This window comes from Meleagris gallopavo, chromosome 1, assembly GCF_905368555.1.
Source record: "Meleagris gallopavo chromosome 1, MGAL_WU_HG_1.1, whole genome shotgun sequence".
NCBI lineage: Eukaryota > Metazoa > Chordata > Aves > Galliformes > Phasianidae > Meleagris > Meleagris gallopavo.
In genome coordinates this window covers 50,792,216-50,817,154 of record NC_139404.1, presented here as the reverse complement: position 1 = coordinate 50,817,154, position 24,939 = coordinate 50,792,216, and the positions used below count along the sequence as shown (strand labels likewise).

The window sequence follows — 24,939 nt, the reverse complement described above, 5'->3', positions numbered from 1 at the left end:
GCTTTACCAAGTGACCCTGGCACTTCTTATGCTTCTCTAAAATCCCCCTCATACCTCCTCATCACCATGCTGTGTGATCTCCCTAAAGTTTCTGCAGCGTTCTCATTCCTTGTTGAGTCCTATCTAAATGACAGGAGGTCACTTTCTCCCCTTTGGAGGGAAGGACAGGAAAATGTGGTGTTGCATGACATTGTGTAGATACCTAGATACAAGAAGGAGCACTAGAAACTGATGGAAGCTGTTGGGCAGTGGGATCACTTGTAAGAACAGCCCTTATATGTTGCTCTATAAGAAAAGTCTATTTGCCCCCTGACCCCACAGCTGTCTTGGCTGTGGGGAAAAGTCCCTTTCTATTTCAGCATCATGACCATTGCTTTATGCACTTGTGTATCAGCAAGAATTTCCACAGCTCATCTGGCAAGTGTCTCCACTCTTTCTTCCCTTTGTCCTGCATGCTGGCCTGCAGAGCGCAGAGGAGGACGTGGAGGAAGAAGAGCAGGAGATGGAGGAGGAGGCAGAGGCAGAAGCAGAAGAGAAAGGTGCAGCAAATCCTTGAGGAAAAAAATAGACTAACCCCCAGGCATAGATTCATCCACCTTTCTGGTGAGAACTCACAGCTAGCAGCAGGGAAGAACTAGGACAGGTGTGGGGTAGAGGGGACGTCCTCCCAAGGAACAGGAGTTTATCTGGAGATAAAGCTTGTAGGGAGGGGTTTTTACCTTGGCTGCTGCTTTGTGTTTTTAACTGTTTGGTTTATTTATATTATATTTTTATTTGCAGACTGTCCATGTACTGGACACTCTCTCCTGCTCCCCTCCATTTCCATCTCTGCACTGTCACCTGCCTGGGACACCCCACCCCATTCCCCAGCCTCCGGCATTCTCCCCTCTGCTCTCTTTGCTCCTCACAGCCTCCTTCCAGCAGACCTGGTTCCTGTCTCCCCTTCCAAACCCAAGATTCTGTTTGTTCCCTCCTCAGGGCCCCATCTCTCTCTGTTCCTCACTTTTCCTACTCTGCAGGTATGTTACCTATATGCACTCTCAGATCCTGCCAGTTTGAGCTCTGCATGAGTGACTCACATCCTTCCCTCTTGTGGATAAAGTCCTGGTTTGTAGAGCTTGGGGAGGGGGAAAAGCAAGGGGAGGTTGAGTCATTTCTAAGGTGGCTTTTCTGATTCTCATCATACATGTGCCTTCACTTGCCAAGCAGTTCTTACAGCTCTGGGCTGGAGGCTCTGGAAGCAGCAGGGAAAATGCAATCAGGAGTAAGGAGGAGGGCGGGGAAGAATGGGGAAGAATGCAAAGCAGGCAGGGATGGCACAGGGGAATGCCTGCCGTGTGGCTGCCTGCCATGCATGCCAGATCACTTCTCCTGATTGCCATCCATTCTTGCTCATGCTTCCCTTGACACTGCAGTGCCAGAGGGTGCTGAAAGTGCAGTGGAAGCTGTGGGTCCCTGCTCCAGATGTTCCTACAGCTGTGCTTCAAAGGGACCTCTGCTATGTCTCCTCTGAGACAGGCTGCCCATCTGCAGCTGAACAAAGAAAGCTTTCATAGGAGGACCCCTCTCTCTAGCCGGAAAACAGATTTCTTGCTGAACTGGTGGTGCTCAGTGCCACTTTCCATCCTAATGGGGGGCACTTGTTAGCTGGATGGCATTTCTCACTTCCCTTGTTCAAGAGCCTCCTTGTTCATGGCTATGGGACCTGAGTGTTATTCTCTCAAAAGGCAGTGTGTGTAATCATAGACTTCTCCCTTATTTTTCTCTTTTCACCCCACCCTCAATCCTTTTCTTTTTCCTTTTCCTTTTCCTTTTCCTTTTCCTTTTCCTTTTCCTTTTCCTTTTCCTTTTCCTTTTCCTTTTCCTTTTTCTTTTTCCTTTTCCTTTTCCTTTCCATCTTGTTTCCTCTGTCATGTGCTCTTTCCCTTTTTCTGTTTCTTGCCCTGTTTGATTTGGCTTCTCTCTCTCTCTCTCTCTCTTTCTCTCTCTCTCTCTCCCTCTCTCCTTCTCTCCCTCTCTCCTTCTCTAGCAGTTACAAGCCAGAGGCCTGAGGATGTGATCCTGACTCTGCACTCCAGCCTTTTAATTTCTGCTTGATATCTTTATTTTTGTACGGTAGCATATGGCAGCCCCTTGTGCCGCAGTGACACCCGCAGCCCCCTTCACTCTCCACACTCAGCTGTTGACTTTTACAAACTCATCTCTGCCCGGAGGAGGGCAGATGCTCCAAGGAGAGCTGCAGGGGCTGGAGCCCCATCCTTTGCCTTGCAGAATGGCTTTCTTTAATGTCACAGTGGCCCCTGCTGGGGACATCAGTGATCAACCACTGCAGAACTTTGCTTCCTTCCTGAGCACCGGTGCCCAGATGTGTTGGTATTTGCGTAGGACCACTCCTTGTCCATTCACAGTTGCAGGCAACTGGTCTGGGCTTTTGCCCAGAGGGCAAATGCAGAGACGCTGTTTTTTTTTTTTTCCTTTCTTTTTTTCCTTTTTTTTCTTTTTCTTTTTTTTTTTTTTTCTTTCTGGGCCACCTGCATTGCTGGTGGAGTATCCCTGTACTGGGTGTCACCTTGCTGGTATCTCACTCCCTGTCCCCCTAAATATCTCTACACTGGATGGGTGAGTGGAGGCAGGTGTGTGCTGCCTGAGTACCTGTTGGGGATGTGTTGGCACCTGACAGAAGGTCTGGTAGCCCAGGAGCATCCCTGCCTCAGAGAGCCAGGGGTTCACTTCACCGCTGTGTCTGAAGATGCGAGGTTGTAGCTCCTAAATAAATCTCACACTTTCTTCCTCCTTGCTGCCTCTCATTTCAAGTGGTAGAAATTTGGTGTTGGGAGGCTGGACAAAAGGATTGATCACCTGGAGCCATCAGAACTTGAACCTTCCTACTGGGCACAGGGATATCTCCTGCTGCATTTGTGCTGCATCTCCATGCAGGTGGAGCTACAGATCAGGTTTGCTAATCCCTATCCACACCCCTAAGCTTTAACAATGAAGCCTGCCTATCTTAATGACACCTTGACCCTGCTGTGTCTGGGACATAGCTGGGAGGGAGGGCAGGAAACTTGCACCAGTTTGCCAGTGCCAGGACTGGAGTTTGGCCAAAAAGATTCAAACCCCAAAAGAATTTATAACAGAATAATCATAGAATCATAGAAGTTGGAAAAGAGGACTAAGATTATATAGTCCAGCCACCAGCCCATCCCCACCACGCCCACTGACCACGTCCCTCAGTGCCACATCCGCGCGGTTCTGGAACACCTCCATGGACTGTGACTGCACCACCTCCCTGGGCAGCCTGTGCCACTGCAGCACCACTCTTTCTGGGAAAAAAATTTTCCAAATATCCAATCTGAACCTCTACTGGTGTAACTTCAGACCACCAGCTCTCATTCTAAATAGTAGACAATAATAAATCAAATTAAAGCAAAAAAAAAAAAAATTCAGATGATTTTTATTTCTATTTCCAGAGTGGCCATGTTATATATATACATATACCTACTTATGCATATATATATATATATATATGTATGTGTATATGTTTATCTTCAGTAAAAAACAGCCAATCCCATAGCAGTCATTTTCTAAAGCACTGTGCCCCTAAGTCTTCTCCTTCACCTCCTGGATTATCTGAGTTAGGATTCTGAAGCAGCTGAGAATCCCTCATGTTGAAGGTGTTCAGAAGGGCCGAAGGAAGAGAATAGGAGGGATGCTCTAATAGTTTTACTGCAGGCCTGGGATCTTCTGAGGGGCTCCAAGAGCAGCAGCTGGGTGCTGTTCCAGCAGGGAGGCAGGGCATGATGCTGAACTTGTGTATGAGAGTCAGTGAGACGTGAAGAGTTGCCTGGCGGAGCTGAACAGCACACACCAGCTAAGAAAATAAGCAATTAGGAAGATGGAAGAGGAGGAGTGATGGGAGGGGAAGGGGGAAGAAGAATGAGCAGCAGGAAGGAAGAGGGAGGGAGATTGATTTCACAGTTACTGGAATCTCTAACTACATCAGTCACATTTTCTTTCAGCAGACGTTCCAGCGTAAGACTGTGGCTGAATCACATGGTTCATGGAAAGTTCAGCTCTTCTTGTACATGGCTATGCCTGCTTTCCTTTGCAGTCCCCAATGCAAGCTTTTGTGTTTTCTTTTCACCCTGCTCAAAAGAGCATCCTGAGGCTGACAACATCCCGTACAGAAACTCTCTTTCTTTGAGAGGCAAATGAGCAAGGTCAGGAATGAGTGCCATTATGAGCGTAGATCTGATAAGGAGAAAGTAGAGGTGTGTGTTTCTCAGCTCATGGTTTGGTTTATCCAGCCCAGAACTTGAGTGATCCTGGTGTACACTCCATAGTAATTTGGAAGCCCGCACCCCATTCCCCAGCTGACCAAACCAGCCAGAAACCATCTGCCACTGGGCTCCTCACAGGCCAGTGGACCTCCAGAATCACCCTAGAGAAAAGGAGAGAAAAAATGGTGTGATGGTGACCCACAGCTATGTGTTTTTCATTGGCTTCAGAGTCCCTATGCACATATCTCCTCAACTTATGTCTGCGCCATCCACAACATCCCTTATGCCTTAGACAGATGTCAAAACTGTCTCCTGCACAAACATCTGATGTATTGCTGCATTCTTTCATCATGCAAATCCCTCCCCCTTAGCCAGCTCCCAGGCAGCTGGCAGATCTATTGTTTCCTTCTGCTCTATGAGGCATTTGCAAATACATGGAGAGCGAGGAAGCTGGTGAAACTTAACAGGATATCCTGTGGGATGGGAAACAGAGGAATTGCTTGAGATTGATTTACTGTAGTGAAGGAACTGACTGGTTACTGTGTCTGACAGATGCTAGTGAAATGAGAGGGGAAGAGACTGATGTAGACATGTGACTTTGAAGGGGGAGGTGAAGAGTGGAAAATGAGCTGGAATGAGAAACTGAGAAGTTTCTGTGTATTTGAATCCTGTCTAAGGCAAAAATACTGGGAAGAAGTTGTCCTGTGAGCTGCTTCAGGCCACTGAGATCTGAGGAGTGACTGGGGAGGCAGGTGTTCTATGGTCTTCTCGCCCTCATTTCAGGCTATGGAGTGCATTTGGGAAGCCTGGGACACAGCTCACCCATGCTACCCACCCTGCTCCCACAACCCCACTGTCACCTGGCAGGCATCCTTCTTGCCCTTGTTGTAGCCAGCACAGAGCATCCTGGGAGAAATCATGTAGTGATAGGCCTCGCTGCAGATGTCCTGCTGGATGATCTGCACATCCACCTTCTGCAGGATATTGCTAATGTGCCCTGGGGGTAGAGCACCAAGAGCAATGCAGGTGAGAAAGAGTGGAGCTTCCCACAGCTGACCCAGTTCCCCCAGCCCATCCCCATCTCATTGCCTGCTGAAAGCTGCCACCTGAATTTCTGTTCTACTGTCCATGAGCATCAGAGTTTCTGACTTTCAGCAGAGCACTCCACCTGCCTGACAGGAATAGCATTCCCCTGCTTTCCCTGCAGGAATACGTCATGGGCATTTTAGCTTTTGGGACAAGGAGGATTCTGGTTTGGGTCAACCTCTGGAATGCCAGTGTTCAGGTTTGCTTTTCACTGAAGTGAATTTTAAGCCATTCTGACTAAGTAATGCAAACCCAAGAATGTTCAGTTCTGGACAGAATCCTCTGAATATTTCCATTTAGGAAGCAAAGGGAGGAAGTCTGATTGTGACTAAAGACACAAAGCTGAACTGAGTGAGCATGTAAGTATGTATTCCTGTGCCATGCACTACTAAGCAGTCTGGGCCTGTTTGGTGGCCTTGAGGGAGGGGAATGTGGAGGATTATTCCCATATGGCTAAACTCTCTTTTCCTCACAAAACAGAGTAGACTCTGGGAATCATGGGAACATATCTTGGACCATGCTGTCTCTCAGCGGTGTATGGGCTCTGTATATCCAAACTATGCTAATGTGATTCTTGGACATCACTCAGTGATGTCTGTGCACTAAATTTACTAGCACAGTTGTTGCTTGGGAAGATATGGCTGATAGGATCTTTGATAGGGCATCCCCAGGAGAGACAGTTTGATGAGGAGTAGTCTTTTATCTCAGCTCTCTCCATTTGGGCACTGTCTCTGGAGAACAACATGATAGGAGCCAACATGCCTGCATAGCATGAGGTTGGACTTTGGGACTGGGGCTCCTCCATGACCATAGGTAGCCAGACTAATAAATTCTGCAGGATTATTCTAGATTTTGGGTGAACACATGCTATCCTCAAACATCTTACTAGACTCTCAAACTTACTTCTTTGAAAGAGATTTTGAGACATTCAGCAGGTAAATTGTGACCAAAAAGCAAAGGATGTATGATACTTTAGGGTGAGCAGAAGACTGTTCTATCTACTCTACATCTGAACCTATGTTTCCACCTTGGTCCAGCTGCTGTAGACCACCAGCAAAAACACTGCACTTACCACCTTCCTTGAGTGCTCCCCAGCCAGTGATCCAGCAGTGAAGGCCAGGCTCAAAGAGGTGGGAAGTGGCAGGCAAGCAGATGGGCTGGATGAAGGGTGAGATGATCACAGGATGGTCCAGCTGGAGCAGGGCCACATCATAGTCATGACTGTCCTCCTCATAATAAGGGTGGAGGAAGAGGCGGATCACTTTGAAGGACACCTCTGTGTGGCTGGTGGTGTTTTGGAAGTATTTGCCCAAGTAAATGGTCCAAACAGAGGGAGAAGCCAATCTGTAGTACGTAGCAAAGAAGAAAACTCATCTCATAAACAGGGAAGGATGGGAAGAGGTATCATCAGGATGATACCTCTAAGAAAATCCTATCTCCAGCAGGACAATAGGAGCACAGGGGAACTTTCCCTGGGCTTAAGCAGAAAGAAGCAGGAAAAGATTGTTTTAGACTCAAAATTCTGTCTTTTTGCTTTACACATGCTGTTTTCTCCTACATTACCTCTCTGGGTACAAAAATCTCCCTGTTTTTCTATGGCCATCTCTCTGTTCCTCTTTTCTCTCCTTCTATTTCTTATCTCTCAGCTGACTTACACTGTCTCCCTGTCAAACGCATGCACACACATACCATCTAACAGAGCTGAACTAGCTTTATCCATTCTGCATCAGAACTCTTCAAGATGACCAAAGATCATGTTTCCTCCTGAAAGAACAGGCCCTGGAGATGGGCAGTGTGGGAACCAAACAGCATCTTCAGCAGGTGATGGTATCCCAGTCCCATCCTACCACATGCTGATGTGTCCACAGCAGTAGCAGCATGGGAACAGGTCAGAGCCAAAGGAAAGAAGGACCTATGAGATGTCTTTCACTACCATTGTTCACCCACTGCCACACTATGAATCTTAACATCCTTCTCTGGTCCATCACCCTCCCCTCTCTATTTACCTCTCATCTTGGAAGCAATGTGCAGCTGAGACCACCCAGCGGTCAGCAATGAGCGTTCCCCCACAAATGTGTCGTCCCCGGACTTGCAGGCTGGCTTGCCATGGCCATTCTCCTTCCACAGAGTTAGCACCGCCGATAATCCTGCTGAGAGGGGCCTGCAGCCCACAGTCTGTGGAGAAGAAGACACGGTTCATTCTTTAGTGGATGAAAGAACATGAGATATCATGTCTGCCCTTCCTTGGGGTTGGAACGTGATGGTCTTTGAGGTCCCTTCCAACCCAAGCCATTCTATGATTCTGTGATTCTACAATTCTACTCCTTTGGACCCTTGCCCTGCCTGGCAATGTGGAAGCTTCAGAGCTACTAAGAAGGGCAATCAAAGCATAAACTCTTTCCCTGCCCAAATTGGGGTTGTGCGGCATCCTGAATCTGTCTAACATGGGGCTGAGCATTTTCTTACCACAGTGCTTCTCATCAGACAGGTCCTTGCAGTCCACAGTGGCATCACACAGCGGGTTGGGTTTCTTCACACAGGTCCCATCGTCACAGCGGTGGGTGAAAGGACCACAGGGGACCACTGTGAAGATGGAGGGGAGACAGGGCTGAGGGAATGTGAGCTACACTACCAACAGCCTTGGTTTGAGAGTAGGACGAGGCACGTGTCAGCCCCTCCCTGTCCCTTCCCTACCTTCATTGCAGTGCTCTTCGTCGCTCCCATTGACACAGTCCTGCTGCTGATTGCAGACCCTGCTGAACTCAATGCAGATGCTGTCCTCTTGGCACTGGAACTTTGCAGGGCACACTGCACAGGATGGAAGCAACCAGCAATTAAATACACTAGACATAGGTGCAATGTCACCAATAGGCTCCACAACCTCTTTCCCTGCCTCATGAGAGCCTGGCAGCCTGTGCACAAGGCATTTAATTTCAGGTTCTTGTTGTTGGTCTTTGCCTGAGCTACACTGTAGATATTTATGCACCACATCTTATACTTTGCTGATTTTGACCTGGCTTGCCTTGATTTCTTGGCTTCACCTCAGACCTGCCTCAACACTGTAGGTTTGTCTCATGGACCCTGGGCTCTGAGTTGACTTTAGTTACATCTCCATAGCTGCTCTGCTTACCTTGCTCAAATTCTATGGGGTGGCATCCTGGCTGCTGAGGTCAGTGTTCCTCCTCTTTGCTCTCATGGATCACCTTCCCCTACAGAACAGCTGCTCATGCTCTGTGGTAGGTAAGTCCTGAACCTTGATGGATTTCTTGATATCCATGATGGCTGGTAGTTGCTCAAGATGGAAACCAATGCCTACTCATCACAGCTTGATTATGAATTTATATAGCAAGAACTGTTGTTTGTTCTGTTCTTTTATGTATTTGTGTGCAACACCAAACATGATGGACCTCTACCTCCTAGGCATTTTCTTACTACAAAGACTCCTTCACTAATTAATGTGAGGCTTCCACAAGATTAAAGGCTCGTGAAGGTGTGAGGCAGTGTGAAAACTGGTTTTAAAGACAAGATCTGTTCCATATAGGAGGATGAATAATCAGAAGAACATCTATCTGCAAGAGGGAAGTATACAAGCCCTGATGTCAGAGACCTGGATGATGGGACATTGTGCATCCTCAGCAAATCTGCAGAAAATACAAAAGAAGGTGATCCTTCCCCTCTATTCAGCTTTGGTGAGAGACTTCCAGAGCACTGTGTTCATTTCAGGGCTTGATAGTACTCAAAACTTGACTGCCCAAGACCATGAACAACCTAGGTGACCTACTTCGGGTGGTAAGGCACTGGAACAGGTTGCCCAGAGAGGTATTGGATATCTCATCCCTATCCAAGGTCAGGCTGGATGGACTCTGAGCACCCTGATAGTGTTGTGGGTATCCCTGCTCATTGAAGGGGAGTTAGACCAAGATAATTCTATAATTCATTGACCCCCCATAGCTGCCCCTCAAACTCAGTGATTCTGTGAGAACTTTCATGCTTTCACCAACAAATGAAAATTTCTTTTTGAAAGATTTCTCCATTTTTATTCTCTTATTCTCTTTTATATTTTAGACTGAATTCTGAATCCTTCAGAATTGGCTACTATCTTCAGTAGTTCAGGGATCTTATTGTCTGAAAAAACAGCCAGATGGGACAACTAATGAAAAATTAGTTGTGGCAGCAATGTGATGAGCACCCACTCATACCAGTGATGGGATATGGTTTGAATCAGGTGTCTTGTCTGAGTCTGAACAGCTCTTCCTATGAGAACAAGACTTTGCAGGAATCCTGGGATACTGTGGACTTTCTGAACCAGTATCAACTGGTATTTGTGCTGAGAATCGATGTTTGGTTGGGATATTTCCCAACTGGTTGGCTATATATCGTTCAGGATTTCTGCATTTAATGTGTCACAACTGGCCTGGGGGAATGAGGAGGGAGCAGAGCGGTTTTGAGGCAGCATTGACAGGGAGGGAGGGTTGGGAAGGGGACACTGAGTGCAAAGACAGCAGAGGGGGCTGCAGGCCATGGCTGAGATAGATTGTCGGGACAGGGTGGTGGAGACCAGGATAAGGTGGTGGTCAGCCTGGAAGCCTGGACAGAGGGATCTTCCAGACTATCTGAAGCTCTTGGTGCATGATATCAGGGTTCTACAGGGAGGACTGCACTATGCACAGGAGATGTAGTGGATGCTCCATCCCTGGAGATACCCAAGGTCAGGCTGGAGGGGCTCTGAGCATCCTGATCTAGCTGTAGGTACTCCTGTACATTGCAGGGGAGTTGGACTAGATGATCTTTAAAGGTCTCTTCCAACTCAAACCATTCTATGGTTCTATGAATAATTGCTGCTCCTCTTTCTGGAACAATCTGAAACCACCTGGCAGTGGGATGTCACTTTTGTGGATACATAGGTTTTATCTCTTGAAGGTGGAAGCACAGGTTGTACTCTGGTCATATGGATCCTCCCCCATCTCTTCCTACCTTTGGAAGAGCAAGGACTTGTGTCCTCCTGGGATCAAGGACGAGTAGCTGGACATCACTTACCACAATTTCTCTCATCCAGCCCATTGGGGCAATCTTTGATTCCGTCACAGGCTGGGACGCACAAGCCATTCACTGAACACAGGAACTCTCTGGGACAGGCTGTGAAACCACCAGAAAGCAATCAGTTCCCACTGACTGGAAACCTTGAAGCAGAGCATGGTGACTTAAAAGTGGAGCATGGAACCGCATACCTTCCTGACTACACACAAGCTGCAGCAGCTTGCATGTGGCCTCACTAAAATCCCCCAATTTTGCTACATCATCCACCTGCCTGGCACACTCTACCTCTGATCTAGCACTGTTCCATGACTCCTGAGCACCACAGCAAAAATGAAGTCATTTCTCTGGGGCTGTGATTAAATCTTTGTCAGGGCCACAGAGGAGCTGTTTTTAGACACTTGTTGCCAGGTGCACATATTCAGGTACTGGTGTGGATTACAGCAACCCTATAGGAAGGAACTGGAAAAACCTTGGAAAGGAGTATGGGTGCACAATTGCATACGTATGCGTGCATTATTTGTGCGTAGTTTCATTTCTCTCTCACTTGCACCTATTCCAAGTCGAGCAGGAAACAGATCTCTTCTAAGAGCTCTTATGATTGAAACAAACACCTCTTCAAGTCAGAGATGGCCTCCCATTCAAATCCCAAGGCCAATCCATGCTGTGGGCACAGGGGTGAGCCAGTAAGCAGTGTTCTGGAGCTGGGCCTTGGTGCCAGAATGCTCTGGGAACATGAGTCAGAGATAATTGCTGAAGCAGCTTTAGATGTAAACACTTCTTTTTGGGAGATCAGTGGTGTGTGCATCACTGTGTTTATGGACACGTGCCTGAAGAGCACTTGGCACCTGGAGCTCATGGGATGTGCTTTGTGTTTCTCCTAACACAACCCAAGCACATAAGGGGCTGCTTGTAAACATCTGGGACCTCCACCACCCCTCTAAGGAGAAAATGGGAGTCCTGAACTTACGATCAGATTGGTTGTACAGGCTGTAAGCTGCCTGCACGCCGGGGCCAGTTAAGGAGATTTGCGAGGTGAAGGTGATGGCAATGTCAGCAGAGGATGTGACTGGGATCCTCTCGGCATAAGCTTGTAGGGTCCGCAGGCCGCACAACCTGAGGAGCAAACACAGATGAGATGTCCCAGGCAGCAAGGGAGAAGACAACCAAGAGAGGCAAGGAGGTTTTCTGGGGCTGGGGATGATGGGAAGGGACAGGGTTCAGGAGGTAAGGCAAAATACTTTAAAATGATATAAGGTTATAAATGAGAAATGGGAAAAGGCTATGATTTACACCCATGTCCAGTCAACATGTAGGAGAGCTGACACTGGATCTTGCTCTGCCTGGTTGGATCTTGCTCCTCCTGCCACAGAACAATGGCTGAGCAAGATCAAGTGGGAAAGAGTAACCCTGTAGAAACAAGAGGCCCTCTCTGGGCACAAAGCAACATATCTAAGCTAGGGCCTGTCCCAAAATGACTGAAAAAGGTGGGTGACAAAGACCCAGAGATAAATAGGAATGAAGAAAACACTACACATGTATGCTGTGGTGGGAACTGATGCAGAAAAAAGGGAAACAAGTAGAAAGGCCAAGAAATCAGAAGCTAAATATCTGGGCACAACAAGGCACAATTAAGCCTGATGAACAAGATGAGAACAACCTATACATATTGTCACTCAGTTCTACCCTCTAGCCATACATGAGTTCAGAGTGACCCTACTTTTGGGCATTTCCCACTTTGGGGGCAAGTGTTGAAGTCAGGCTACACAAAGCAGTTCAATTCTTATATATATATTCCCTAAGAAATCAGGTTGCAGAAACTGTAGCTCTGATGATTTCAGAGAGGAAGGTAAGTTGAAAAAAAATAAAAATCCTAAGCCAGGGGAATGCAATGTTCAGTAACTTCTGGACATTCAGAAGTTACTGAACTTCAGATCCTTCAGAGGAAAAGAAGTTACCACTGCAGGAATGGTAGGGAGGAAGTCAGTGAGGCATGCTGGGGAAGGTTTCGGAAGGAAGAAGACAATCTTGCAGTGATTCTTAGGAAACAAAAGGGTCCATCCAGCTCTGAGCCTGCTTTGAGTGCAGCTGTGTCTCCTTGCACCTAGGTGGTGGTGAGCAGCAGCAAATGTATGGAGGAGGCAGATTATGGGAAGTCCCCCAGGGGTATGCGGTTCTAATCAAAGCAGGAGGATCTGGAACTTGGCGGAAGATCTGTACGGAGGTGGATGCGAGGCAACAGCACACGCAGATAATAGTGCAGAGGTGGTGATAGGCAGATTTGCAAACACAGGAGACGTGGGAGGACACCAAGGTTACACACAGAGGGGAAAACTAGGAAGCATGACGCAAACAGCAAGACAGAGAAGGCAGGCTGGTAATTCGGAGCAAATTTATAGGAAATGTGTTCACTAGGGAGCCTGTGAATGAGAGAGGCTGAAAAAGAAGTAGGCAGGCCAGAAAGAGGCACCATCCCTGGTAGCAACCACTGAGCACGGTGATAGGATCTCCATCCTTAGACCTGGTGGCTGAACTGAGCAAGGAACCTGCAGAGGTTTCATCCCAGTTGAGGAGTGGGAAGCAAGAGACCAGGACACTAGCACAAACCTTCTGTTCTGAATTATCCACTGGCCTTGTGTACAGGGCAGGTCCTGCTTCTGTCTGCTGAGTGCATAAGCGTCAAACCACAGAGTGACCCCATAGTCAAGGGATGGGACCTGCAGGGGAGGAGGTCAAGAGCAGTGTGAAGATGATGGCTTCCTGTGAGTGCTACAGCCCACCCCATGCAACAGAAGTGAGCAGGGTAGATGTGAAGGGGAGAGCTACCAGTTCACACATTGCAAACTAGAAGGAAGGACCATCTAAATTAGGCCCACATTATAGCCAAAGGTGGCTCTGCTGCCAGTCTCAGATTGTGGTAATTTCTAGTAATCTGGTTTTGTCTTGAAGAACAGCTCTGGAGCCAAGATTACAGATTCCTGCTCAGCAATGGCATCTCTGCTCTAGCATGCAATATGAGACTCCCTTGCCTCCAGAAACACACATAAAGTGCAGGCTAGGCAGGCTGCTGCCATCTTCTCATGATTGTATCATGGAGAGAACTGGCCAAGTGCTGTACACCACCTGAATCATAGAATCAAAGAATCATAGCATAACGGATTTATAGAATCACAGAACCACAGAATGGTGTAGAATGCCACATGGATTTCAGGGAGAAGGTGGATGCTCTCGTAGGGGTTGGCTCTTACCGACATGTGCCAGGTGCACTGGGTATTGGGCGAGTAGTAACTGGGGTAATGTGGCGTGCTGATCTTCCCCTGCAAGTCCAGGCCTTCCCGCAGGGTTATATTCACTCCACAGGCTGTAAACAAAGACATTGAAAACCCTGCTACCTGTCAGCTCATGCTCAGCCTGGTATTTTTATCCAATTCTGGTAGGGAAGAAAAGAGGGTCTAAGACTTGATGCGAACATTCATAGAATTGCAGAATCACTGAGGTTGAAAAAGACCTCTTAAACAGTTCAGCCATCAGCCCATCCCCACCATGCCCACTAATCATGTCCCTCACATCCACATGGTTCTTCAACATCTCCTGAGATGGTGACTCCACCACTTCCCTGCACAACCTGTGCCAGTGCAGCAACACTCTTTTGGAGAAAAAGTTTTTTCTAATATCCAACCTGAACTTCCCTTGTCACAAGTTGAAGCTGTAACTCTCATCCTATCACGGTTACCTGGGAGGTGAGGACAACCCGCACCTCACCACAATCTGCTTTCAGATTGTTGTTAGAGAATCCATAGTGGAATTCATTAATTGAAATGTGACTCCCTTTAAGAGGCCATTTCCACCTGGCAAGACTTTTAGCTTTCTCCTCTTGTCCAGAGAAGCACAATGGCAATGTATTTTGTTGCTTAGTTTCCTATATTGAATTTACATGAGTGTAGCTGGATGTGTGGCCCAGATGATATCTGGTCTGTGCAGTCACAAGAGCTTGAGCTTGTTTCTGAAGTATCATGATCATTCTGGGCTCTGCTTGCCAGAGTCTGTGCTTGCCAGATACTGATATGTGAGCTCAGGCCAGTGAGAAAAATTTAACTCGCTTTTTGCTCATCAATTCTACCTTTGCAATCTTGGCCCCTAATGGGAATGGAGCATCTCTAGGTGCACTGTATTGTTGGAGATAACCTTTCCGCACTTATGGCCACCCTCCTCTAGCCTTCCTTACCTTTGAGGGGCACCACCTGTGCTGAAAGGATGAAGGGGTCATAGTAGCTGTACAGGGCTTTCTTCCACACAATGGACATGACAGGGCCTGATGAAAGGACTTCCACAACAGGCTCCTGCCGGCTGCAGCCATAGATCCTGAAAGGAGAACAAAGACATGGGGAAAAAAGTTGGGAGTGAAGCAAGCAACAAACAAATGAAAGAGAAGAATGAGAAAGAGAGAAAGCAGATGTCTGTGTTGTCCAAAAAACATGCCCATTGTGACACTCTAACTGAATCAAATATAGGGCCAGCAGAGAGACAGCTTGTGCTGCTGTAATCTATCAGACTGCAGGGCTGACTGTGTGCTATCCCACATCAGTGACTTCATCTCATCACTGAGAGACAGGTTTTGCATCAAAGAGAATTTCCTCTGATGAAGTGTAACACCTTCCCCTGCTGTGGTGTGTTCTGCCATCCTGCCTTGCTTCCCCACCGTGCCTGCCCTGCTCAGGAGCTACCTACGAGGTGATGAGGTGTTTCTCCAGGGGACCAGCTGCATCATACATAGCCAGGCGGTCCCTGCAGTCTGGCAGAGTCCACTCTAAGCGTAGCTTGATCATGTAGCCCTCGAGGCCATGGAGGTGCCAAAGACAACTGGAGGCCAGGTAGTCAGGGCCCTCCAGTGTTAGAAAGTCATCCTCCTGGACGTAGCTGTATCTGTAGCAACCTGAATGCAGAGGAAAGATAGACGGTTTTAAACCTCAGGGTGATGTAGCTGGAGGGAAGAGGGGCTTAGCGGTGGTTGTAAAGGAACTTAAGATATGGGATTGTCACTTGGGATATCAGTGTGTGCTCTATTTCAGGGTTAGGTTGAATCATTCCAGTGATCTCAGGTTACTTTCACACATGTCTCAGTGACACCAATCCCCTCTTACTGGTGTCCCAGCTTCCCTCTGTAGAACTGTCCCCGCTCCCTTGGTTAAGCCCATCCTGTCTCAGGTTTTAAATATCACAGCACAGTCATCTTCCACTGGCTTCCTTTTCTTTTGCATCTCTTTCTTCTCTCTTCCCCATATTCTTCCCAGATTTACAACCCCCATGTTTGCTTTCCAGGCTTCAGCTGCTTCCCAAACCTGCATTTTTGAGCAAGGTCAGCTTATAGGTGAGTTTCTAATAGTAGAGCTAATGCAAATTGCCAGCCACAACACTTAAAGCACTGCTCACAATTATTGAAAGCACTTTCAATCATCATTAGGACAATAGATTGCACCACATCCAATGCAGAGCCATGGAGGGAAACCCCCAGCTTTATACAATAGATTTTCTTGTGCTCCCTTGCTAGTGCTCTTATCTCCCCTTCCCAGGTTTTACAGCCTCAAGAAACTAATAGACCTTCTGTCCTCTGTAAAAATCCCTCCCACAAGGTAATAAATTCAAAAGGAAAATAAAAGATAGCCTACCCAGAGTGGATTTCAGCACTACTATGTCTTTCACAGTGGATTCTGTTAGAAAATAAATATATAAAGAAAGATAAAAAGAAAAATGGTTGTATCTGCATGTTAGCATAGCAGGTGATGACTCCCTTCCTGTGTAGATGACTCCCTTAAAACTTTGGCTTGGGGTACTCTCCATGTACTTCTGTCTGCTCTCAGAGACCTGTTTCAGTCATGCATTTCTCATCCCATCCCATTAGAACATCTCCCTGGCCCCTGCCCCAAATCCAAAATCCCTAATTCATTATTTCCAGCCCACCACAGGCTTATCTGCTTTTTTCACTTTCCCACTCCCTGGTGGTATTTCAGGAGATTTTTTCCCTTTCTTACCAGGGCTGGAAACCACAGCACAGATCACAGCTTCCCGTTCCAGAGCCTCCACCTTGCTCTTTGAATTCAGATAACTCTCACTGAAAAGCATGGGATTTATTGAAGGTGGAGAAGCAGGTCTCTTGATGGTGTGTTGTTGATAGCTACTGAATAGCCTACAACATCCATCTTTAAGGAATCAGAATCATTAGGCTTGAAAAGACCTCCAAGATCATCAAGTCCAACCATCAACTCCTCACCACCAAGCCTGAGGAGAGGGGAGCCCAGGAGTGATGCCTCTGGGCTTTAAGTCATGCTTTGGAGGTGCTGGCAGCTCTGCCTCCTGGACTGAATGCTCCTGGTATCCTGGTGCTAGTCCCCAAATCAGAGAATCACAAAGTTCGGAAAGGACCTCTAAGATCGAGTCCAGTCGTCAACCCATCACCACCAGGCCCGCTAATCCATGTCCCCAGGTGCTACATCTCCACTTTTCTTGAACACCTCCAGGGACAGTGACTCCACCAAATATCCAGGTCCCAGCTGATACTGAAGTCCAGGTCCTGAAATTTTGCATCTGAAGTCATGGGGTAAATCTGATCTCCACCCTCTCAGATTATCAGGAGTTTGGCTTCTTAATTGTACTGCTATGGGTTGACAGCTTTTGCTACAGATCAAAGTCAAAGGAAGGCTCTGCTGATATCTTTGTGAATAACCACAGCAATTTAGGGTTAAACACAGAAGAGTAACTGAATAATTCAAACAATGCCTCTGAGCCCCCCCTGAGACCACTCCCTGGTGTAGTATAGCGTCTTGGGGAGAGACTTCTGGGGATGTGATGCAGAGAAAAGCACCAGCATGGACTCTAAATTTACACAGAACAAAGTTACAGGGTACACAACCCTTTTAGGAGCTGGGTCCTGCTTCAGCCTCCCAGCTGAACAGGGAGCAGCCAGGGATCAGGTGCAACTGCCAGAACAAGAGGCACAATGAAGTCAGCTGGATGTGAGGACTGCTGCTGGAAACTTGTCTAGGCTGGGGCTTTGGTCTTTTTTGACTACTAAGCAAAGCTTCCAATTCTGCGGGGAGAGCTCTGGTGTTTTGTCATGGTACAAACAGGTGTTGTGGAAAGGATGATCCTGCAGGCATAAGGAGAGACACACATGCTGTGTATAGGGAAGGACATGCTGAGCTGGCTTTACATTCTCTTTCATCTGAAGGTAATAAAACTGAGTTCCTGCGAGGAGAATGAAGGAAGTCTTGATACTCTCTGGGGGGTAATGAGGGACCTGAGGTGAGTGTGGTTGTTAAAAATAAAGCACTGGAAGGCTGGAAAATGTTCATGCACTAGACAGTAGTCCACAGCAGCAAGAATTCATATTTAGAGCTAAGCAGGTCAGCAAGTGAGACTGTCAGAAAGCAATGAAGTGCTAATGGCTTGCTATTAGTTGGCTATTTTTTCACTTTGCTTTTAAAGAGCAAAGGAAGCCAGAGGTTAAGCCACTGGACTGAACTCACTCTGGCCCTGCAGTGTAAAAGTTTGTGGCTTAGGCTGGAATGCAGGAAGGATGAGGGAAAGCAGAAAGAGCCAGAGAAACTATAACTAGCGTGTTAGCTTTAAAATGGGAAGATGTGCTTCCTGCTCATGCAAATCTACCTGAAATGAAGACAGCAGTGAAACAGATGCAAAGGGAATAAGAGGAAACTGGAGACAGTTAAAAGAATGTCACCATCATTTGTATTTTTTGTGAATTACGTTATGAAGTAAGTAAATAGAAAATGCAGGATGGGCTGATTTTGAAGCAGTTAGCATATTGTCTTTTGACATCTCTCTTAAAAAAGTTAATTTAAGTTGGCTGAACATAAGGTCTAGTATGCTGGAAACAAATTATAGGCAGAAACAAATGATAAGCAGAAGTGACTAATTCTAACTGCAGGCAGGGAGAGAGGTGTTCATGGGATGTGAATGCAGTTTCAACACAATATCTTAACACAAATATATGGATGAGGGAGTGAGATCATTTTAAGAGAATCAAATTTACTTTGGGGACATCAGAAAAATTACAGCTAAATCAAAACAACTGAGATGTGGAGGGAAAAATTAAAGAAATATGAGTGGGATATATTAACATAAGATTTATCTTTGAAAAACGCAACATAACATTGTCTGGGGAAAAAAAACTTGGAGCTGTAACATTTAATGTGAAGAAGAAACTTGGAAGTGAGATACTGTAGAGGAAAGAAGAAACACAATGTATTTTAAAACCTCTGTGGTTTGGGGCTCTGTAGGAGGGATCAGATCAGGATGAGAAGCTAAGTTTCATTATAAAGGCTAAATACAAATTCCACTGAACTTAGATGCACTGAATGTAGACACATTCCATAGTCCTTTACCTAACACAGATTTAGAGAATTTCTGTAGGATTTCTTTTTAAACAGGCTGTGATCTTTACTTTGGGAAGGAACTGTAGCTGCTGCAATGCGTTGTCTCGGAGTAAGACTAGTGGTGACTTAAATATGTTGACTTTGTTCCCTCAGTCAAGTAGACTGGCGTATGAAAGAGGACAGTGAAAGGAGACAACCTAGTTGATCAGCTCAGTTCAAAATTTGCAATAAAGTCATGACCTGCGTGAGATGTTTCTTCTCAGAAGGTGAAAAAAAAATTGTTGCCTAACTGGTCACGGTCAGCTGCATCTCCAAGAATGTTTAATCCTTCAAATAAAGATGTCCATTATGAAAGTTGAATTCCTCTATGAGGAAGAAACATATGTAATTATCTTGATCCTTATTCCTTCCTTATCCTCTTAGATTTGTTCTATTTCCTTCAGTAGTGACTTCTGCTCGCTTCTTATAACCTCCCTTCAGCACCTTTGGCCAAATTTGGGCCATTTCTGACTGCTTAGGCCACATTTGAGCAGCTGGTACTTACCCAGCAGAATCAGCGAGTCTGGGTTGACCCTGTACTCTGCCTGGTAGGACAGGCTGCCCGAACTGTTGAAGCTGTTGGTAAGCTCTTGGTGGAGCACTGCATTTACCCTCTCAGCAGTCATCTCCTTCTGCTGACTCTCAGGAATTTGGAGGGTAAACCAGAAGAAGAAGGTCAGAGCCCCCTCCCTAACAGAGAAACAGGATGTTAAATATCTTCTGGGATGGCAAACCCAGGAGATTATTTAGTGTTTATCCACAAATTCAAGCAATTCTGAGAGGACCCTCAAACTCATTGCTGTGGCTCAGAAGAATTACTGTGACTGGTGTAGAAGAGCTGCTATGGCCACAGTACTAGTTAAAGCTCAGGCCTTTGCAGGAGGAATCCATTTTATGCCATCTGCCTTTAGTGATGACCATACACAGGCAAATTAATGTAACCAAGACTGGTTAAATGAGTACTATTATTTCAAGTAGAAGTGACCTTTGGTACTGCTTGCAAGGAGCTGAAATGACACCCTCAAGACTTCATTGTATCACCTCTCAGGGGTGGCAAGGGGATGATGTACAACTCATTACCTTATCGCAAACCATTAATGCTGAGGAGGCTCAAGTTGCAGGAGACTAGGACCGGGAAGTCTTTGTCCAACCAGCTGACAGAAAACTGGGTGGTGGATGGGGAAGGACTGGGGAAGGGATGTTGAAGCAAAATTTTCTTCAGTAAAAAGCTAGAGGAAGAATTGCAAGTGGAATAATTCCTTCCTCTTTGAATGGAGTTACATCAAAATTGGATTTTTCTTTATCTGAAGGACAAGTTTAACGGTGTAGTTTTCCATGAGGAAAAAAAAAAAAAAACAACACAAAAAACAGAAGCAATTGTATATATCAGTTTGGAAGTTATTCCAGCTTTCTTGAATTACTGTGAATTACCAGATCTGTCCCATTCTGCTGTTCCCTATTCCCAGGTGGACCACATGTCTTGGCCAAAACACCTTTTCCAAGGTACATTCTGACCTCTCCATTTTGGTGCTTAGAATCAGGACACAAAAAATGACTTCCTCAAATTAGAGAAATTGATTTATAGCTGCTTAGTTTATACTGAGAATGCCAAGCCCAGATTTTTTTGTTCCAGTTCTTCTCAGTCAGTATTTTCCCTCACTTGAACTTCTGTCTCTTTGAGAAAAAAATAAATAAATCGATTTTGGCTTTTCATCTCGATCATGGATGAATATGAACATCAAAACATCCATAGTTCTATCATGCTGGAGTGACAGGACATGGACTGCCCAACCAAGCCTTGTGCTCATGGTGAGAACTGCAGCAGCTTGTCATGGCCAGATTTCAGTGATACCAATGTACAAGGGAACTTTTTCATGCAAACAAGCGAAAATACCGTGGATGTTACTCACCCAAAGGCATACACTGTGCTTGAGTTGTAATATCGACCCAGCTCTGTGGAATGAATGAGATCTTTCAACTGCAATGAGAAAGTCACTTGATAACAATCATGCAATGATTACAGTGATGAATTACATATGTCCAGCCCTCCATCCCTCTTGCTGCACAGACCCACCAGGTCTGTTATTTAGATGAGGATATTTGACCCCTTCCTCTTTCACTCACTGAACTGCCTCAGGGCCAGCTCTGGTCATAATATTGCCTTACCATGTTCTGGAGTTTAGCTGACTCCAGCCAGAAGGCTCTGGATTCCACCTGTCCAAGCTCTGAGAAGTATCGGCGATTGAGGACCTGAAGACTGCCAGAGTAAAACTGCAGGATGGTTGGTTCCAGGTGCCATGGTCTGTAGTCTGCCAACAGAAGACACTTATAGATTACCCTGCTGATATGTAGGAGAGAGGGATTTGCTCAGTAATTTACTCAGTTTTCATCTGTAAAGATCACCAAAGGTCACAAGTGCTCATTGGCCTGGATGTTGCCTTTACTGTACCCCATCCACCTCCTATGTAGGGATAAAATATGTTGAATTTTTACCTAGGAAGTACCATGTTGCTGCAGCAGCTCCAGCCAGCAAGAGAAAGACTATTCCAAGAGACACATAGCGGAGGTAGACACGTGAGTTAGTCTCTGAATCACTCTTTGAGAGGGAGCTGGCATCTTCCTCCTGTTCCTCGGCCTCCATCAGGGGTATCTAGTGACAGAGTTTACCACAATCGGGATGAGTTTCCAACAGCCTCTTACATCCATCTTGGGAAGTGCACTGTCAGCTCTGTGATCCTCTCCCCAGATCTATATCCCCCAAGATATCTGTGGGCTAACCATCAAACATTTTGCTCAGTGCAAATGCAAGTTGAACTTCTATACAAATAGAAGACAGGCTTCTGGGACACTGTCCCATCTGTGGTCCCTGGGAATCCCCCAATTTTCAAAGATAATCATAGAATCATACGATTTGAAGGGACATTTAAAGGCCACCCAACCCAACTCCCCTGCAATGAACCGGGACAGCTACAGCTAGATCAGGGTGTTCAGAGCCTAGTCCAGCCTTGGCAAGAATGTCTCCATAAATGGGGCATACACCAAAATCCCTGGATTTCCTCTCCTGCCCAAAACACAAGTGAGTACAATAATAAAATTCCCCATAAACAAGATTGTTGTCCTCTCAGGCTGGGGATGGTTTTAAAACTGATATTTTGTTGACCTGGAGATCAACACAAAGGTAAATTGGTGCCCTCAATTTCATAAAGAGGTCACACACAGCAGCCCCAGCCTGGGACCCTGAAGTTGCACTTTGCCCTCAGTCCCTACAAGCAAACAAACCATGCCATTCCCACCCAGACACACATCCCAGGGCTAAGCCCATGGTGCCCCTGACTCAGGAGCTGTGCTAACACAGTGAGAGCATGCAAACAACTTCCATCCTTGGGATCGTTCACAGGACAAAGACTTCTTGGCCTGCCTCCTCTCCCCCCATTACTGAGCCTTAACACTCCAGGCTGGCTTGCAGCACAGAGACATGTTCACACAACGTAAACACTAAGTGATCCACTCCAGAAAATCAAGCCTAGCTTGGCAAACATCGACACTCTGACATACAGCAGCACAGTGCTTGCTCTGAGGCACTCTTCCAGAGATACATGCAGTATAAACAGGCCTAGCAGGGCTTCCCTGCAGGGTCACCTTTCTGTAGGTTCTCCTCACCGAACCCATTGGCTGGCCCAGGGGAGACACTACCATAGGATCTTTACAGCAACAGCAGACATAAGCAAAGAACCACAAACCAAGGGGCAGGGTGAGGGGAGGAGACAGGAAACGACAGCAGAAGAACCTCTTTGTTTGAAGGTTTAATTGTAGACACAGGGGTTTCCCCCCAGAGTTACAGACCTACCTTTGAAGCCTGCTGCCGCCTTGCGAGGATGAACCCAAACCCCCATGCAAGGCAGCTCACACATGCACAGGGAGGGAGAGGAGAGAAATCTATTTACCCAAGCTCAAGGTCTCCTCAGGGATCAATAATTGGATGCCATGTCCCTTTAGCTCGGCCTTTGTCCTGCACTGTCCCACTGTGGTGGGTCAGCACACCCTGTGCACTCAGAGATGGAGTTTTCAGAGGCTTGCTGAAGGAGATCTACAGGTTAGGTGCACCTCCAGCTGTGCCGAGAGCAACCCCGGAGGCTGGTGCAGGTAGTTAGGCTGTCCTCCTCACGAGACAGAGAGTTGCTGAGCGACTGTTGTATGTCTCAGGCACCCTCCTTGGTCCCATTGGGTGCTGGCAAGCAGAGCTCCTTGGCTGACAGGTGTAGAAGGTTCAAAAGAGGGAAGCAGACTGCATGCATTGATGGCAGCAGTCATGCTGATGAAAGCGAAGCACAGTGTCCATCAGTACAGACCTGAAACAGTCCCTCTGGTCTTCCTGGGCTCCTTGCTGCCCATTGTCCTGCTGTGGTGCTCCTCACACTCAGTTGCACCACTACTCCCTGTTTCCTGCAGCATCTGCTGCCTTCAATTCCCAGGTCCTTCTTGCCTGCACTACTTTCTCCCTATGGCTCCGCAGCTCTGTTCGTGTCCCTTATTTTTCACAGTGTAAATAGAGCTATCCTGTCAATAAAGCTGGGAGTAGAACACATGGTCTACTCTTGACCCAGGATTGAGTTCCAGCCAATGGGGGGCCAACTTGTGGTTGAGTGGCATTCTGAACCTGCCTGTCTGATGTAGGACTGAGTACTTCCTCCTTGCAGTCTGTGGAGGTGTCACACAGTCGGGTTGGGTTTCTTCCCATCATCACTGTTGTAGTAGCCTTGTGGTGGGTTTTAGTAGAAAAAATGTTGAGGGTGGATGAAACCTGCAGTGTTTGACTGGGAACGTGTCAATGTGGTTATCTTGACTAAGCCATTGCTGCACCTATGGGAAACTGAGGCATGCAATGACAATAAGAAATGCTTTCAGAACTGTTTAAGAGATTTAAGTGACAAGATTGCACTTTCAGAAATGTCTCTGAGCCAAAATTTCCCTAGATAACTGAAGAATAGCTGTATCTCTAAGTGTATATGTATGGCTTTCCAAAACTTACGCTACAAGAGTTTGCCTCAGTGGGTCAGAACCCAGCTGAGGGTATTACCCAGTGGCAGAGATCTTTCCTTTCCTGGAAAGAAGCACCTTCCTTCTCTGGTGTTTTCAGAAGAACAAAATATACAGGATTTCAATCTGATCTATCTAAACATACCACATCTATCACCACAGCCTTTTGAATCAACCAAGGACCCAAAACCTTGATCAGATTTGACTTCAGAGGAATTCCTTTTGCAAATACTCTTTACTTACTGCTTCTCCACAGCAAAAAAGAAACATAATAAAAACAAAACAACCAACAAACAGGAGGAATGTGGGATGTGTCTGAGAGTGATGTTGCAAATAAAGTATTTTGGAAAGAGGGAAATGAGAGATGTGACAGCTATCTTTGTTACCTCCAGGTTTAAGATAAAGAGAGGACTGATGCCTGTGGCTGTTAGCTGAACTGCTGTTCAATTTCGCTATGACTCTGGTAGTGATGGACATTGTCATTTGTCTGTGGTCTGACTTGCACTGCATGTTCACCTCAGCTTGGGAGGGGAACGTTTGCCCCTGTGACATTTCCAGATAGCTCTCAGGGACCCAGAAGAGAAAGGGCCCCATATCACTGAATGTTGTGTCACCAGTGTTCACAACCTGGGTTACTCACATACGAGACCACATGACCTCATCTTCCTGGAAGAAAGGTCCAGTTATCGACAGATCTTATGTTGAGGGCTTCCTGCCACAGAGTGTCACACATTCACACCCAGTGTGGCTGCTAATGCAGTGCTAACAGCTTGCCGGTTCGAAAGCTGTCAGCATTTTCACAAGAGGGAAAAGTACTGAACCAGCAGGATGGTCCTCAAGGCCCCACAGCAGGATTCACTTCCAGCTCTGCTCTCTGGGCACATCTCAGTAAAACTGCCTCCTTCTTATGGCAGTATGCCAAACTTTCTGTGTTTGCTGTAGCTAACACATCTTCCCTTCTTTCTTAACCTTGGCAACCTGTGAAGTGGTGCATCTCCCCCTCAGAACTTCAGTCCGACCCTACTCCTCTTTGCCTGAATGTTGGAGCTGACTCAGAACGTGCTGAAGTCCAT

At 46.6% G+C, this 24,939-nt stretch overlaps 2 protein-coding genes across 8 annotated transcripts in view; one reads left to right on the top strand and one right to left on the bottom strand.

Moving 5' to 3' along the window:
* The window catches only part of KCTD17 (potassium channel tetramerization domain containing 17), a 28,800-nt gene extending 4,576 nt beyond the window's left edge, over positions 1-24,224 (top strand). The window contains exons 6-7 of one of the 6 annotated variants that reach the window (XM_085226901.1): positions 15,720-15,768; positions 16,433-24,224. In XM_085226901.1, coding sequence (XP_085083027.1) covers positions 15,720-15,768; positions 16,433-16,503 — 120 coding nt within the window. In that variant the 3' untranslated portion in view covers positions 16,504-24,224. Of the gene's footprint in view, positions 1-394; positions 787-2,814; positions 3,443-8,907; positions 11,378-15,719; positions 15,769-16,432 lie in introns of those variants that run through there. The other 5 variants (XM_085226907.1, XM_085226916.1, XM_010711491.4 and 2 more) reach the window with 5 other exon arrangements.
* On the bottom strand, positions 3,439-22,914 carry TMPRSS6 (transmembrane serine protease 6). 2 transcript variants are annotated; one of them, XM_003202263.5, is made up of 18 exons: positions 22,774-22,914; positions 21,323-21,479; positions 20,996-21,138; positions 20,740-20,807; positions 19,335-19,519; positions 16,067-16,108; positions 15,129-15,333; positions 14,626-14,762; positions 13,649-13,761; positions 13,008-13,117; positions 11,371-11,516; positions 10,404-10,502; positions 8,061-8,174; positions 7,833-7,949; positions 7,373-7,541; positions 6,439-6,710; positions 5,141-5,277; positions 3,439-4,441 (listed from the first exon to the last, which is right to left on the bottom strand). In XM_003202263.5, the coding sequence occupies exons 2-18, from the start codon at positions 21,468-21,470 to the stop codon at positions 4,283-4,285; spliced, it is 2,364 nt and encodes a 787-aa protein (XP_003202311.2). In that variant the 5' UTR covers positions 21,471-21,479; positions 22,774-22,914; the 3' UTR covers positions 3,439-4,282. The 2 variants fall into 2 exon arrangements, with proteins under 2 accessions (XP_003202311.2, XP_010709744.2); XM_010711442.3 differs by lacking the exon at positions 22,774-22,914 and adding an exon at positions 22,677-22,746.
* Positions 24,225-24,939: the final 715 nt, after the last annotated feature.